Source organism: Corapipo altera, unplaced genomic scaffold (assembly GCF_003945725.1).
Source record: "Corapipo altera isolate COAL_440 unplaced genomic scaffold, ASM394572v1 61, whole genome shotgun sequence".
NCBI lineage: Eukaryota > Metazoa > Chordata > Aves > Passeriformes > Pipridae > Corapipo > Corapipo altera.
Window position 1 is genome coordinate 7,423,726 of NW_020884910.1, and position 14,051 is coordinate 7,437,776.

At 50.9% G+C, this 14,051-nt stretch overlaps 2 protein-coding genes across 3 annotated transcripts; one reads left to right on the forward strand and one right to left on the reverse strand.

Moving 5' to 3' along the window:
- The first annotated feature begins 272 nt into the window (after positions 1 to 272).
- Positions 273 to 10,404, forward strand: GNB3 (G protein subunit beta 3). Of its 2 annotated transcripts, XM_027653562.1 has the most exons (10): positions 273 to 418; positions 5,008 to 5,109; positions 5,479 to 5,517; positions 5,685 to 5,791; positions 5,903 to 5,966; positions 6,084 to 6,246; positions 6,348 to 6,414; positions 7,363 to 7,564; positions 8,705 to 8,921; positions 9,730 to 10,404. In XM_027653562.1, the coding sequence occupies exons 2-10, from the start codon at positions 5,053 to 5,055 to the stop codon at positions 9,834 to 9,836; spliced, it is 1,023 nt and encodes a 340-aa protein (XP_027509363.1). In that variant the 5' UTR covers positions 273 to 418; positions 5,008 to 5,052; the 3' UTR covers positions 9,837 to 10,404. The 2 variants fall into 2 exon arrangements, with proteins under 2 accessions (XP_027509363.1, XP_027509364.1); XM_027653563.1 differs by lacking the exon at positions 273 to 418 and having other exon boundaries at positions 5,001 to 5,109.
- Positions 10,405 to 11,398: 994 nt separating this feature from the next.
- Positions 11,399 to 13,957, reverse strand: CDCA3 (cell division cycle associated 3). The gene is made up of 5 exons (XM_027653564.1): positions 13,756 to 13,957; positions 13,549 to 13,678; positions 13,272 to 13,466; positions 12,182 to 12,303; positions 11,399 to 11,796 (listed from the first exon to the last, which is right to left on the reverse strand). The coding sequence occupies exons 1-5, from the start codon at positions 13,867 to 13,869 to the stop codon at positions 11,656 to 11,658; spliced, it is 702 nt and encodes a 233-aa protein (XP_027509365.1). The 5' UTR covers positions 13,870 to 13,957; the 3' UTR covers positions 11,399 to 11,655.
- Positions 13,958 to 14,051: the final 94 nt, after the last annotated feature.

Here is a 14,051-nt window from a genome sequence, read left to right on the forward strand (position 1 = left end):
TAGTTTGTTGCTGATATAAACGGAGTCAAATCCGCCTGTGATGGTTTCTTTCCCTTCAGGAACAGTGTGCTACTCTCTCTTTTCACCCCTCCCCATCCACCTGCTTTGCATTACGTCCCAATCCGATTTCCCCAAGTCTCTGGTGTCTGATTTAATTTGCCTGACGCTGCTCCTGGAATCAGCCCTCCCCCAACCCCTCCCGTCCACAGCCTTCCAGCTCCCCATGGGGAGATCAGTCCTGAGAGAGGCTGAGGAGCAGAGAGGGAGCAAGGGACTCACTGGGTGGACAAATAGGACTGACTGGAGAAGGCAGAGGAACAAGGGGCTTCTGGCCAGCGAGGAGCTGTTCTCACCAGGGAGGCAGCTGTGAGGGTGCCATCCAGAAGGGACTACAACCCACCTCACTCTACAGATCCCGGTAAGTACCCTGCCCTGTTGTGATGCCTGAGGTCACCTTGGTGAATCACGCGTTTGGGAGCCTGAGTTTCTTGGTGTGATTCTGTGGAGTATTTGTACAAGAGCTGATCCCATCAGAGGATGCAGAAGGTTGAGATCATGGAGGGGAGGGACTTGGGGTTAGTGCTGAGATGTCTTTACAGTGGTGAGGGGCTTTGCACAGGGATGGGGTTGCTTGTTCTCCCTTTGGCAGGTAAATCTCACCAGTTTTCAGACTGGAGTAGGAGGGTAACACCTCTGCTGAGGGACCTGGCACTCACTACCTGTACACAGTCCTCACTCCTGTTGTGCCCTGAGCACACCTCTTCGCAGCTGACTGCTTTACTGGATAGAGAAGGAGCCCTCAAAAAGCAAGGAGCAGATCAGGGTAATTTTACCCTGACCTTTGATCTCCATCACAGGAGAGAGGGATCATCTCTGTATCCGGCTCTGCAAGGAGCCCAGGGTCACCAGGGCGAGTCTGCGAAGCTAGTCAGGGATTACAGAGACCCAGGGATGCTGCCTGTTAATAACAAGTCCTCCTTCCTGCACCTTTCCCTTTTCCATTCACAGCCCTCTCCCAACATTCCACAGAGGGACCACTCCCTCTCCCGCGTGGGGGAACCTACCCAGGGGATAGATAATTTGCACCCTGATCCTCACAAGGGAGTGATGCAGGTGACTTAGTGGGACAGTCCCTAGGGTGCAAGCTGGGCCCCTTCCATGGGATAGTGCAAGGGGTATAGCCACTGCCCTAAAAAGACAGGATATGGCGGCAAAAGGCAAACGACAGGTGATTTCAGATTCCCCTGTGCCTCACACCACAGTAGAGGCATTTGGTCTGCTACGAGGGCTCAGGATGGGTTTGTTTGCCCACAGACAGGAATGCTACATCAGGTGCCTCCAGCAAATTTGTTGGAAAAGGCAGGAGTGGAAAGAACTGTCATGTTGGAGAGCAGAAGAAATGAAATGTGGTTTCAGAAGCCAAGAGCTGTGAACTGGATGAGCACAGCTGAGGCAGAGTTCAGAACAGGGCTGGCATGAACTGACTGAGCCCAGGCTCTGTTTGGCTGTGCCGTGCTCTCTGGTCATGCTTGTAGGGGGCACAACTCTGGACCAGTGCTGGTGCCAAGGTCCACCTGTCAATAGCTGTGCTGGTGGTGGTGAATTGCTTTTTCCAAAGGTACCTAAGGACTTGGTTTCCTCTACTGCTTAGCATTCACCTGAAAGAGCCCTTACTTCCAGAAAGGACTGAGTGTGAACCATTTAGAAGCCTTTCCCATTAAAACCAGCCTGGACAGCTGCCATGAGCAACCATGAGCTGATCCTTGGATCCACAAGAAATGTGCATTCCTGAGGTCCTGCTGGTCAAGGCAGGAACATGCCTTGGCCAAACTGCAAACTCTGTTCTCCTTTCCTCTGTTCTTCTCCCATTTGATTCCTCCCCATTTCCTGTTCTAAATTTACGTGACCATGATGAGCTACTCTTTTGCACACCTGCTGTAGTCCTCCTGGGAGGCAGCTGCACTACGCTGGGGACTGGGTAACTCACTCTCCACAAATTGCCCTGGGATGTGATGGATGGAGGGGATAGGCAAAGATGGAGCTATTATTATCACTCATCTGAGGCTCCTTGTCCTTCTGAGGCTGAGAACAATTCCCAGCTTCATTTAGAGTGTTCCCTCAAAGGGATTTAAAGGTTCGGACAGAGTCCTGAGCTGCACCTTCTCTATATTTAGACCTTTTTATCTGTCCTCGACATCCTGCCCCTGCCGTTTGATCTGCCTACTGGCTCTGAAAGCCCCTCATCTCGTTGTGCAGCTTTACAGAGAAGGCTGTGAACTGGCACTCCTGTGCTAGTGCCAGAGTTGAGAAACACTCAGGCAACGGAAGAGAGCAATAAAAGAGCAGAAGCAATACAAGGATGTCTGGGATCCAGTGGGTAACAAGGAGGACATGTGCAGTCAGCTTCACCTGAGGCAGAAATTGGAAGGAAGGCAGAACAAGGTTCTCATCCCCATGCAGATCTGCGTAGGCAAAACCAGAAGTCTACAAAGACAGATTAGGGCAGCTGGATGGACAATGATCTCAGCATGTGAAATAACAGCCTGAAGAGCTTGGGAACCAAGCAGAGGAGGCTGGAAGGGGAGAAGTGGAGGGAAGAGGTGACCCAGAAGGAAAAGGCAATCCAACACTTAGCTTTAATGGAGGGGAGTTAGAATCAGTCCCAAGGAACACTGAGAAGGGTCAGGATTTGGGCCACAGCGGTCTCTGGGGTGGGCCTGCTGGTCCCTGCAGGGTGGCTGGAAGTTCAGGTGTGCCACTTGGTGTCAGTAGGCAGCGACCACAGCTCGACACAGTCTCACAGCCTTTCTATACACTGAAACTGAGGGACAAACACCACAGGATAAGGAGGATGTGCAACCTCCAACTGAAAGCCGAAAGGCCTTCCCTAGAATCTCCTCCCTCTGTCAGTTAGCTGAGAGAAGGGTGGAGTATCCATTCCCTTCCCAAAGGAGAACTGCATGCATGTGGGCTTTCATGGCCAGTCACTCAATGAGGTGCAGCTGTGCATCCTTACTGGGAGGACACTCCTCATCACTGCTCTGAGAGAAGAAAAAAAATGTAAAGGGCACAGTTCAGGTGCTGATCTGTTTCCATCCTTCAGTATAGATGAGGCTGGCAGCCCCAGGCTGCTGCTGTGGCATGTGCCTTTGACAATGCAGTCCCAAATTCCTCTCCTGCTCCCTCACTGTCTGCTGGGGCCAGCAGACCAGGCCAGCACCCATGTGCAGTGCATGGGTAGGGAGCAGGGTAGAATCAGCAGTGCTGTAGCTCTGCCCAGCCTTACAGGCAGCAGGCACAAGACTCTCTCTGCAAAGTATAGCCCGAAATAGACTCCTTCTGGGATAAGCTCATGTCTCCCAGGAGGTACAGGAAACCTGTATCTCCTTGTCTTTCCTACTCAACACCATGCCACAGGAATGATTGACCAAGCAGAAACTCACTGTGCATGGAGGATCAAAGGAAAGTTGTGGAGACATTCAGGGCAAAGAATTTGTGAGGGGAAACTCAAAGGGCTCAATGAAGCAGCAAGCAAAGATGGGACTTGGGATCTATCTGAATGTGCTTGCCCACAGCAAGAGGGCAGACTGGCATGGATGGACCCAAAGCTTCATGGGCTGGAAGAAATGAGGCCTTCAGGCAACAGGCCAGAGAGGGATGGAGGTGGTGTGACTCACAGGGACTAGGAGAAATTCTGCAGATGCTGCTGGAACATTTCTTGGCCTAGGGGCAAAACACTGGTTCTAATGAAAACAACACCTGGAGCACATCTGGACACACACCTATCCAGGAGAAATGTCGAAGCAATTAAAGACCAGGTCTGTCTACAGGAGTGGGAGATGGTAGAATCACTGGTGAAGAAAGAGAGAACAAAACAGAGGTGCTGTATAATGATACAGTGCACCTGCATCTTGAATATGGATTACAGTTCTGGTTCACTGCTCTCCCTGCAAAAACATATCATCTGTGCTCTGTAAACAACTGAAAAGAGCTCCGAGAACAACAGAGGTAATAGGATGTAACAGCTTACATGGGAGGAATGACTAAGTTTGCTCTGCAGTTTGGATAATAGGTGAATGAAGACAGATATGACAAAAATCTATAAAATACCAAGTGATGCAGAGGTGAATAGAGACCATTCATTTGCTAATTCTTCCAACTCAAAATACAGGTACCTCCAAGTGGAATTAGTGACTTTGGGGAGTAATGGAAGCAGGAACTTCTTTGCACAGTCTGCCACCAAGCTGTGGTCGTCATCATGATGGGGTACTGAGGATGCTAAACTTTAACATGGGCACAAAAATTGTGTGGACAAATGCATAGAAGAAAAGTCCATGAAGGACTTCCATACAGTAATGCTGCTCTAGCTTTGGATGTCAGTGAAAAGCTGGGGCTGAGCAAGTAGGAGAAATACCACTCTCCTTAGATCCTTCCCTAGGCATCCACTTTTTTTTTTTAATGGAAAACTAAAAGGGAATCTTGAAAGAGCATCTCAACAGCCCCCAAATTTCCTTAGTAGTCAAAGACTTAGTGGGTCTTGATGCTTTGCCTAGGACAAACAACAGGAAATAGCCACTGGGCTCCCCCCATCAAATCTTCTCCTCCTGGAGCTGCAATGGACGGCTTTGGCCATGAACAGGGAAAACCTGATGAAGAGGACCTGGACTTGGTAGGGCTTGGAATGGAGAGGTTAAAAATGAGAGGACAAGTGTGGCCAGAACCACAGTAAGAGGCTCTGGAGTTCTTCAGCTTCACAATGTGTATGTGTAAGCAGGATACAAGACCAACTGAACCTTTGATCAGGCCCAGTATGATCTTTCCAAATTCTAAGAGCTTTGACTGGATACAAGATAACATTACCAAGTATTCAGCCAAGAAACAGTCACTAAGACTTTATGTTTACATTTGCATGACTGATCAGTCATATTAGTGCCCTTTCTACCTCATACTTCTCTTCTCTGATTTGTCTCCTACCTCACACTTCTCTCCTTTGATTTGTTTCCCCAGAATCAAGGCTGCCCCACGTGAAGGAGCCACCCCTTGGTCAGAAAGATGGGGGAAATGGAACAGATGAAGCAGGAGGCTGAGCAGCTGAAGAAGCAGATTGCGGTAATGCTGGCAACTGTCGTGAAACTGCTGAGAGAGTGTCTATCCCCCCACCACGCGAACAAACTTTCCTTCTCAGCCACTAGTTGGAGTTGAGCTTTCTCCATCTACACACTTGGAACCCTATGCAGTTCTCCACAGCCCTTTAAGTGCTAATGGAGACCTTCACAGCATGGTCAGGGGGAAGAGTGGGAGGGGAAGGGAAAGAAGAGGGGACAAGAGTCCAAAGAGTGTAGTGAATCCCTGGGGTCACCTCTGTCTCCAAGGCAGCTGATGTTCTGTCAGTGGGAAGATCCACAGAAAGGGTACAGCACAGGGAACTGGATGCTGACCAGCTTTTGTCTCACCTTCCTGCTCTTGTCTCTTCTCCAGGATGCCCGGAAAGCCTGTGCAGACACAACACTGGCTCAGGTAAGGGGCAGGGCTGGCTGGGCAGGTGACTGTGTGGGAGTCAGCTAGCACCACTCTGAGGGGGTCTCTCTCCAGCTGGGAAGCAGAGTTAGAAGGCAGAGATATGGATAGCAGTAAAGCTTCTGCCAGTCCAAGACTGATTTTCTGTCCCACCACTCTTTTCTCAGATTGTTTCTGGAGTGGAGGTTGTTGGCCGCATCCAGATGCGGACCCGAAGGACCCTGCGGGGGCACCTGGCCAAGATCTACGCCTTGCACTGGTCCACAGACTCCAAGTGAGAGCAATGCTGCTGATCTGCTGGATGCAGGGCAGCACAGGGGCGTGATGGGCAAGAAGGCTCTGATGGGAAGAGAGCTACTAACATGATCTTGTTCCTTTCTCACAGACTTATGGTCAGTGCCTCACAAGATGGGAAACTGATTGTGTGGGACACATACACAACTAACAAGGTAGGAGTCATATGGCTGCAGCAAATGGGGATGCTGGAGTGGGTCCCCTCACAGCTGTTGCCCTTGCCCTGCTCCCTCTGCTGTCAAGAGTCCTGACACGGTTTCTTGTCCTCCCAGGTTCATGCCATCCCTTTGCGTTCTTCCTGGGTCATGACCTGTGCCTATGCTCCCTCAGGGAATTTTGTGGCCTGTGGGGGTCTTGACAATGTGTGCTCCATCTACAGCCTCAAGTCTCGTGAAGGCAACGTCAAAGTGAGCAGGGAGCTCTCAGCCCATACAGGTGTGTGCACCACCTGCCTGCAACCTGGGCAACCCCTGCTTCCAAACTTCACCCTTCTAGCCCTGTACCTTTTCTCATATTTGCTTGTTCCTGCTTCCCAGGATACCTCTCCTGCTGCCGATTTCTTGATGACAACAGTATTGTGACTAGCTCTGGAGATACCACGTGGTGAGTGCTGTCTTTTGTGTCCTAGTGACGTGACCTCTGGCTCTTAGAGGCAGGGAAACACATCAGCAAGTGCAGTCTTTTGACTCTGCAGCAGTCCATTAAGGAAGAATTGCTCCTACATAGGGAGGCCACACAGAACACCTTAAGAAGCCTGATCCATTCTTCCTCCCTTGGCAGAACAGGTGCTTCTTTTCCCAGTTGATGCCAGGTCAAGATGCCGGTCAACTGGTGAAGCAGTAGGGACCATGTTGTCAGCTCTCACAAAGCACAGTGTCAGCTATCCAAGGACAGAAAACATTTTAAATTTATGTGAAGCCCACCAACGTGCTTCACTTCTCAAGTCTTGCCCACCGTGCAAGGGACACCATCAGACTTAGCGCCTGGAGCCTTTTGTTCCTGGTTCTCAGTTCTCGCTGTGTTGTGATTCTGAGCAATGCCGAGCCTTTATTCACCCCACCCCATCCCAACACCTGCTTTGGAAGAACCTCTTGACCAAAGATGAGTCAGGATGTGGCATTTCCATCAGAGATCAGAGTAACACAGGTCTTGCTTGCCTGGCTGTAGTGTGAACATGGAGTGTGCATCCTACAAGCGTGGCCACAGCAGATCTTTTTCAGCCATTTACTGGTTCATGCTTTTTGTGTCACTGTTACCTCCTCTCAGTATTCCCTTCAGCTGTTGCAGTTATGGGAATATGGTCAAACCTCACAACCCCCATCCTTAGTTTAACTCTGCTTTGGCAAAGGTGTCACCAGCAACAGCTGTGAAGGTATCTCTTGCATACAGCTGACTCCAGGGATGCTATCACCTGTTTTTCCATGCTGTAGCCGTGGCTTCCCTCCTCCTTTTGCTTGTGAGTGGGACAGCCCTTTGGCCCAGCTGTAGATCTGTTCTACACTGTTTGCCTGGGTTGACTCTGAGAAGTTCTCTCCTCTTCCCCCCTCACAGTGCGCTCTGGGACATTGAGACAGGGCAGCAGAAGACTGTGTTCTTGGGACACACTGGAGACTGTATGAGCTTGGCTGTCTCCCCAGACTTCAAACTCTTTATCTCTGGGGCTTGTGATGCTACTGCCAAACTCTGGGATGTGCGGGAGGGCTCCTGCCGTCAGACCTTTGGAGGACATGAGTCTGATATCAACGCCATCTCTGTACGTATGCTGTCTGCACAGGGGTAGGGAAGCATGGAAAATGGAGGGTGGACCAGTTCTGAAACAGAGTCTTGGGACAAGGTTGAAAAAAGCTGTCACAGTTGAGTGAGTAACAAGGGTCTCAGGAGACCCTGGCCCAAACATCCAGCCTGAAGCAGGGAGGACCTGTGTTCACTGAAGTTTGGAGGCTGGCTCTTCCCAGGCACCGAAGCACCTAGGTCTTAGACAATCAGCACACCATGGTCTGTGGAGCTCAGCACCCTAACACAGGTGCTGGTGCAGCTTTGCTCATAGCAGCTGTTGGGAACTGTGTTTCAGGCATGCTCCAGCATCCCTGGTACAAGACACATGTGAGGCAGTGGGAGTACCTAATTCAGATGAGGGTCTTAGTCAGCTCCAGATAGAAGAGGTAGGAACTTGGGATCCCAGGGAGATCTTCTGAAGATTAAACTTTCACAAGAGGCAGCACAGACATCTGGAAGAAAGTATGCCCTCAGAGGCAAGGATTCAAACCAGAGCCCTAGAGACAGCAAGGGCAAGAAACATGCCAGACTAATCCTCATGGCTAAGCAACAAACCTGCCAGCTTTCTGCAGTCTACTGCTTGAACTACCCTCCACTGACTTCAATTACAACTTTTCTCATCTGTCCCACTGCTTACCTTACCAGCCACATGGCTTTCTGCCATACCTGCTCCTTAGAAGCCCTTTCTTTGCTTCTCAGACTAAGGCCACAGAAAGGGAGCGTGCATGAGAAGGTTGGGGTATGAGGATCAGACAGAGGAAGGCTCTCATAACTCTGAATCATGCTAGACCCCAGCTGGGGGATAATGGGTAGACATTTGTCAAGCCCCAAACTCACAGCTGGAGCTAAAGTAATCCTTCCTCAAGGACTGAGATGTCTTGCAACAGCTCTAGCCCTTAGGTCACTGGTTTTCTTGAGGTGGAAGGGGTTTATTAGGTCTTAGGAGAAGCATCATTCTCTCCCTTCAGCAGACTCAACTTTTAAGATCCAGTATCTTGTCCCACTGGGTTTTCTTACCTCCATGGCTTCCTGGAGGTTAGCAGGGAGTTGAAGAGTTGAGGAAATCTGTCAGGATCTGAGGAAAACCTCACTAAAATCTGGTATGTGCCCTCCCCAGTTCTTCCCTAATGGTGAAGCCATCTGCACCGGCTCAGATGATGCCACCTGCCGTCTCTTTGACCTCCGGGCGGACCAGGAGCTCATAGTGTACTCTCACGAGAGCATCATCTGTGGAATCACATCAGTCGCCCTTTCCCGCAGTGGGCGTCTCTTGCTTGCTGGGTACGATGACTTCAACTGCAACATCTGGGACTCCCTGAAAGCAGAGCGTGTGGGTGAGTGGCTCTTTCATTCCCTGCAAGGCCTTGTGTCCCTATCAAGGCAAGGAAAAGGCTTTTATTTTTTCTGAAGGGAACACATCCTATACTGAGCGAAACCCAGCAAGGCTTCCTTGCACTTAAGGAGCACACCATAATTTGTACAACTCTCAGTTGTGCAGAACTATGGTTTCTCATGTTAAGGAAGTCAAGACTTTAAGGAACATCGTCTTAAGGGGGAAAGAAGGTTACTATTAGCTAATATCACTCACAACCACCAGCAGACTTTCCTATTTTCTCCTAGCCTCTGCTGTTTGCCAGTTCCAGGTACTCACAGTGCCACTCGGTGGCCAGGCGCCAAGCTGAGAGTGGGCTAGGGCTTCCATCCAACATGTCTGGATATTTTCTGATGCTCATACATAGAATACACACCATTTTTCTTTCAAATATGGCCCCTACCCTCAGAAAATTCATGAAACACAGCCCACCGACATCACTGCCATTTCTCAGCTGTATCAAGGACACCCTCCTTAGCCCTACATCACTCCAGGGTGAAAGCAGTGGTATGAGGATTCAGCTGGCTGTACTTGCCCAAGAACGCTGCTCTTCAGCCAGTCCCATGGGTGGTGGTTGTAGGCCATGCACAAAAGTTCTTCTGTGTGTTTGCTCTTATTAGACACATACTAGTTTCAACACATTGTACAGGAACAGGGTGACACACAGGGGCATAGGTACACAGATCATGATGCACGTCCTCCGCATGGTCAACCCTGTCATCTCTCACAAGCCCCACTTCCTTCCCTGACCTTTCCTTTCTCCCCCACAGGAATACTTTCTGGCCATGATAACAGAGTGAGCTGCCTGGGTGTGACAGCAGACGGCATGGCTGTTGCCACTGGCTCCTGGGACAGCTTCCTCAAGATTTGGAACTGAGGATGGCAGCAGAAAGGGGAAGAGCAGTGGAAGCAAGGCCCACAGCCCAAGCCCATGCAAGCAGCATTGTCAGATGAGCACAACAGAAACGCCTACTTACCACTCCCGCTTGTCTCTAGACACAGGTCACTTGTAGGAGTCTCCCAGAGTGAAAGGGAAAGCAGAGGTCAGGGAGGAGAAGCAGGGGGAGCTGGGGAACAGCACACACGCTGGCCCTTCTCTCCACCTCTAAACAGCCCCAGCAGTTTCCAGCCTTGTGCAGGCTTGAAGAGTTGCAAAACACTGTTCTTTATGTCTCAGGACTTTTCAGTACAATTCAGACAACCTGTATCTTCCTTCAAACACCTCTACCCACGCTGACACACATCCTCCTTCAGAGGATCCCTCATCCAACACCTGCCCCCAACTAAGATCTCTTCCTGATTTAACTCTACCTAGCTTCTCTGTGCAGCTGTCCTATATCCCTACAGACAGCCACAGAGGTGTACTGGGTTTAAGATCTCTATCATACCACCTCAAACAAAAAGCTAATGTAAATTTGGCTCATTTCCACTGGGGAAGACTTAGCTCAAGTCTTATCTATGCATAAACATGAGAGAGATAGTCTTCAGACCTTCCAAAATACCAGAGAATATATTTATTCTTTTCTTAGATCAAGTCTTATCTATGCATAAATGGCAGAAAGGTAGCCCTCAGACCTGCCAGAATATCAGGGAATATTGTATTTGTTATTTATTGTCTGCTTCTTGCTGTACCTTCCCCTTTTGCCTCACTCCTGCATTGTGTGGTGACACTGTCTAACCAGTAGCCATTGGCCCCTGTTTTCAAGTTTGTTTAGATCTTCATAGCCCAGGCAAATAAAGAAAACTCACATAAGCACTGCAGGCTGTGTTCTTTCCAGCATTGCAATGAGCTATAGCAAACACAACTCCTCTCCTATGAATATTGCCTGCTGACCCCATCCAGACACCTCATCCACAGATCTTGCTCCAGCTCACAATCCCTCAGAGGAGGGTGTTCCTCACCTATGAGGCTGGAATTAGGATATAGAGCTGAAAATGCACCCTTACAACCCTTGGAGATTTAAGCTCAGTTACAGGACACAGACATTTTATTCAGTCCCTATTCCACTTGTTGGCTCATAACAACATCCTGGGGTCCCAAGGCTGTGCTAGGGAGAGCTGATGGTCAGCAAGGTTTAGTGACTTATCAACAGAAGGTCAGTATTAGCACACAATACTATCCCATGCTATTTTAGATCTCACCTTCATGCCAGACCCTTGCAATAGTCTACAGTCCTTTGTATACATTAGTTTTAGGCCAGTGTAGGCAGTTTAACTTCAGAAGCAACCCCAGATGTACAGTCTCCTGCATGGAGCTGCAGCTTCTTGGCCCTTGCTATAGCACGTGGGTTCAAGACCAGACCCTTCAGCATGTTACAGTTTTTAGAGCTAATGGGAAGTTGAACTATTTGTCTGTGAACCCTTGTCCCAAAAGAAAATATTGTGCTGGGCAAGCAGGGGACTTCCTGCTGTCCTATCAGGACATACAGTCAGCAAAGGCTAAAGGCTTAACACAAATTTATTTACTACAGATAAAAACTCAACAGAAAAATCAATACAGCAATGTACAACAGAAGAGCCAAAGTCTGTGCTGTACATAAGACATGGCAAACTAGGAGGGGGAGAGACAGAGAGAGTAATCTTTCCCCATAGGGATAGACAAGAAGTGTAATCACTGCTCTAGAATTTCAGTCTATTGCAGGATTTTCCCCCCCTAGGAAACTCAAATTACAGCAAGATCCTGAAAAAGGAAATCTCTAATTCTCCACAAAAGGACACTGTTGGTTCTCTTTGTTCAAGTCATTCCAAGCACAGTTCCCAGATTTAAGGCTCCTGCTCAAGTCCACTGTCACTTCCTTCTTTTCCCCAAGGTTCTCTCCCAACACATGCTTCTTGCCCTAGAGAAATAAAAAACCCAAACAAAGTGTAAAACACAAATTAATTGATGGTTAGGTAATTCTCAGTGAAACATGTAGCCTATTTTCAGGCCATTCGGCTCTTTTGTAACACTGTAAAAAAGTGATGGACTTCTTTCTACAGCCTAAAGAGAAAGAATGCACTGAAATGGGCAATATCATGTTAAGACCTAAGACAGACATTAAACAAGACTTGTAGGCACCTAAGGACAGGGCTGACCCACAGAAAAATATTTATGAAGTTACTAGGCTCTACAGGTCTAGGAGACCACAAATTCAAACTGGGGCCCTACAACACACAGAAACTGAAGGATTTGGCTTTTTCCAGCCCATTCTCTGTCCCACAATATGACCCATTAAGCTTTACCTGGCGAGGAGCAGGAGTACTGGGAGAATTGTCATCTCGTAGAATGCTGAGAGGAGAGCGGCCAGTTCCTCCAGATGTTGCCATGATTTTGTTGTTGGGCTTGTGTCTTACAGGCTTGCTCACTAGTTGACAGAAGGAAACACATCAGTGCATCACAACAAGGCTAGAAGGTCATAGATTTTAAATGCCTCCTGGCCTTTATGATCTAGCTTGCTTGTCTGTACAGCAAAGACTTACTTGAGGACTTCTAGGCAAAGGGATCACAGAAAGGTTATGTTGGAAGGGAACTCAGAGGACCTGCTCTGAGAGGACCTGCGCAGGGCCACCTAGAACCAGTTGCCCAGCACCGTGTCCAGGTTGCTTTTGAATATCTCAAATGGAGAATCTGCAGCCTCTCTGAGCAACCTGCTCCAGTGCTCAGTCACCCTCTCAGTGAAGAAAAGTGTGTCCTGATGTTCAGAAGCTTCCTGTGTTCCACTGTGTCCCTGTCGCCTCTAGTCCCACCACTGAAAGGAGCCTGGTTCTCCCTTCCGCTATTTATATGTGTATTATAAGACACCCCCTGAGCCTTTTCTACCCCACGTAGAACAGTCCCAGCTCTCAGCCTCTCCTCCTAGGAGAGATGCTCAGCACAGAGCTTTCTGTAGCAGAGTCCATATCACAGACTCATCCATAGCACTGTGACATGCTTCCCACCCTTGCTCCTTAACTCTTCCCAAGGAAAAGCTGAAAGGTTTCTCTGAACAGGTCTCCATAATCACAAACCCATCTCAGAGAGGGGAGCAGTTTACATATACCTCTTGGGTTTGACTACAGGTTGAAAATACAATTTCTCAACTCTTCAAAGAAACAGATTTGATAACCCAACACCTCCCGAAGGGGCCTCCCAGCTGCAGAGCCTCCAGATCGGGCTGCCCGGGGTGGTGGGACACAGCCGAACCGGGGGATGAGGACAAGGCTTCTGTCAGGGGGCAAAGTCTGGAGAAGGCAACCGATTCCGAGGCTGCCGAGAGCCCCGACTTACTCACACCGCGGCCCGGGAGGCTCTCGGGGCACACGGAGCCCTGTCACCGCCACACCGAGCACTTACCGGAGGTCAAGCCGTGCCCGGCGGGGCGGGCGGGCCGAGAAGGGCCCGTGCTGGGGGAGAGCGGCCCCTCCGGCTCCCCCGCCACGGGCGGGTCGCTCCTCCGGGCTGGCTCTTCGGTGGGATCGGCCGCTCCCGGGGCAGCGGCCTCTGCCCCGAAGGCCTCGCTGAGCTGCTTCACTAGGCGGTCCACGCTGTCTGCCGGGGGCGGAGGAGGGTGGGGTGAGCCGCCGGGCCGGGCAGCCCCTACCCCGCGCACCCCCGCACCCGCCTCACTTACCACTCGACACGGCTCTCATGGGCGTGCGGGAGATGCCGGGCGTGGGCGAGCGCGGGTCCCGCTCTTGGGCGGTGCCCACCGGCGGCTCGGCGGGGCTGGGCTGCGGGCTGCCCGCCGGGGAGCTCACCACCTGCGGAGAGGGCAGCCGTAGGGGTGGCAGGCCTCAGCCGTCCGGGGCGGGGCGGCGGCGGCCGGGAGGACGCCTACCTCGATGGGGGTGCGCAGAATGCCGGCGGTGGGGGAGCGGGGGTCGCTGACGTGCGCTAGGTGCTTGTTGCAGGGCGCGGCGGGGGTGGCAAGGGCGCTGCCCGAGGCCCCCATGGCAGTGACGGCTGCGCTGCTGCCGGGCCGCGCCGTTCAAATCTCCCGCGCGCCGGCCGGTGCCGCTGCCCATTGGCCGGCGCATGGGGGCGGGGCCCGGAACGCCCCGCCCATCGTCCCCGCCCCCGTACGCCCGCCGGCCCCGCTGTCCCCGCCCGTCACGTCCCGCCTCGTCCCGCCGT

Excerpts from the sequence above, each read along its gene's own strand:
- GNB3 (XM_027653562.1), top strand. The coding sequence starts at position 5,053 with ATGGGGGAAATGGAACAGATGAAGCAGGAGGCTGAGCAGCTGAAGAAG. Across the intron at positions 5,518-5,684 it reads CAGACACAACACTGGCTCAG|ATTGTTTCTGGAGTGGAGGT; the intron begins GTAAGGGGCAGG and ends CTCTTTTCTCAG. Across the intron at positions 5,967-6,083 it reads ACACATACACAACTAACAAG|GTTCATGCCATCCCTTTGCG; the intron begins GTAGGAGTCATA and ends TTGTCCTCCCAG.
- CDCA3 (XM_027653564.1), bottom strand. The coding sequence starts at position 13,869 with ATGGGGGCCTCGGGCAGCGCCCTTGCCACCCCCGCCGCGCCCTGCAAC. Across the intron at positions 13,467-13,548 it reads CATGAGAGCCGTGTCGAGTG|ACAGCGTGGACCGCCTAGTG; the intron begins GTAAGTGAGGCG and ends CGCCCCCGGCAG. Across the intron at positions 12,304-13,271 it reads CGGGCACGGCTTGACCTCCG|TGAGCAAGCCTGTAAGACAC; the intron begins GTAAGTGCTCGG and ends TCTGTCAACTAG.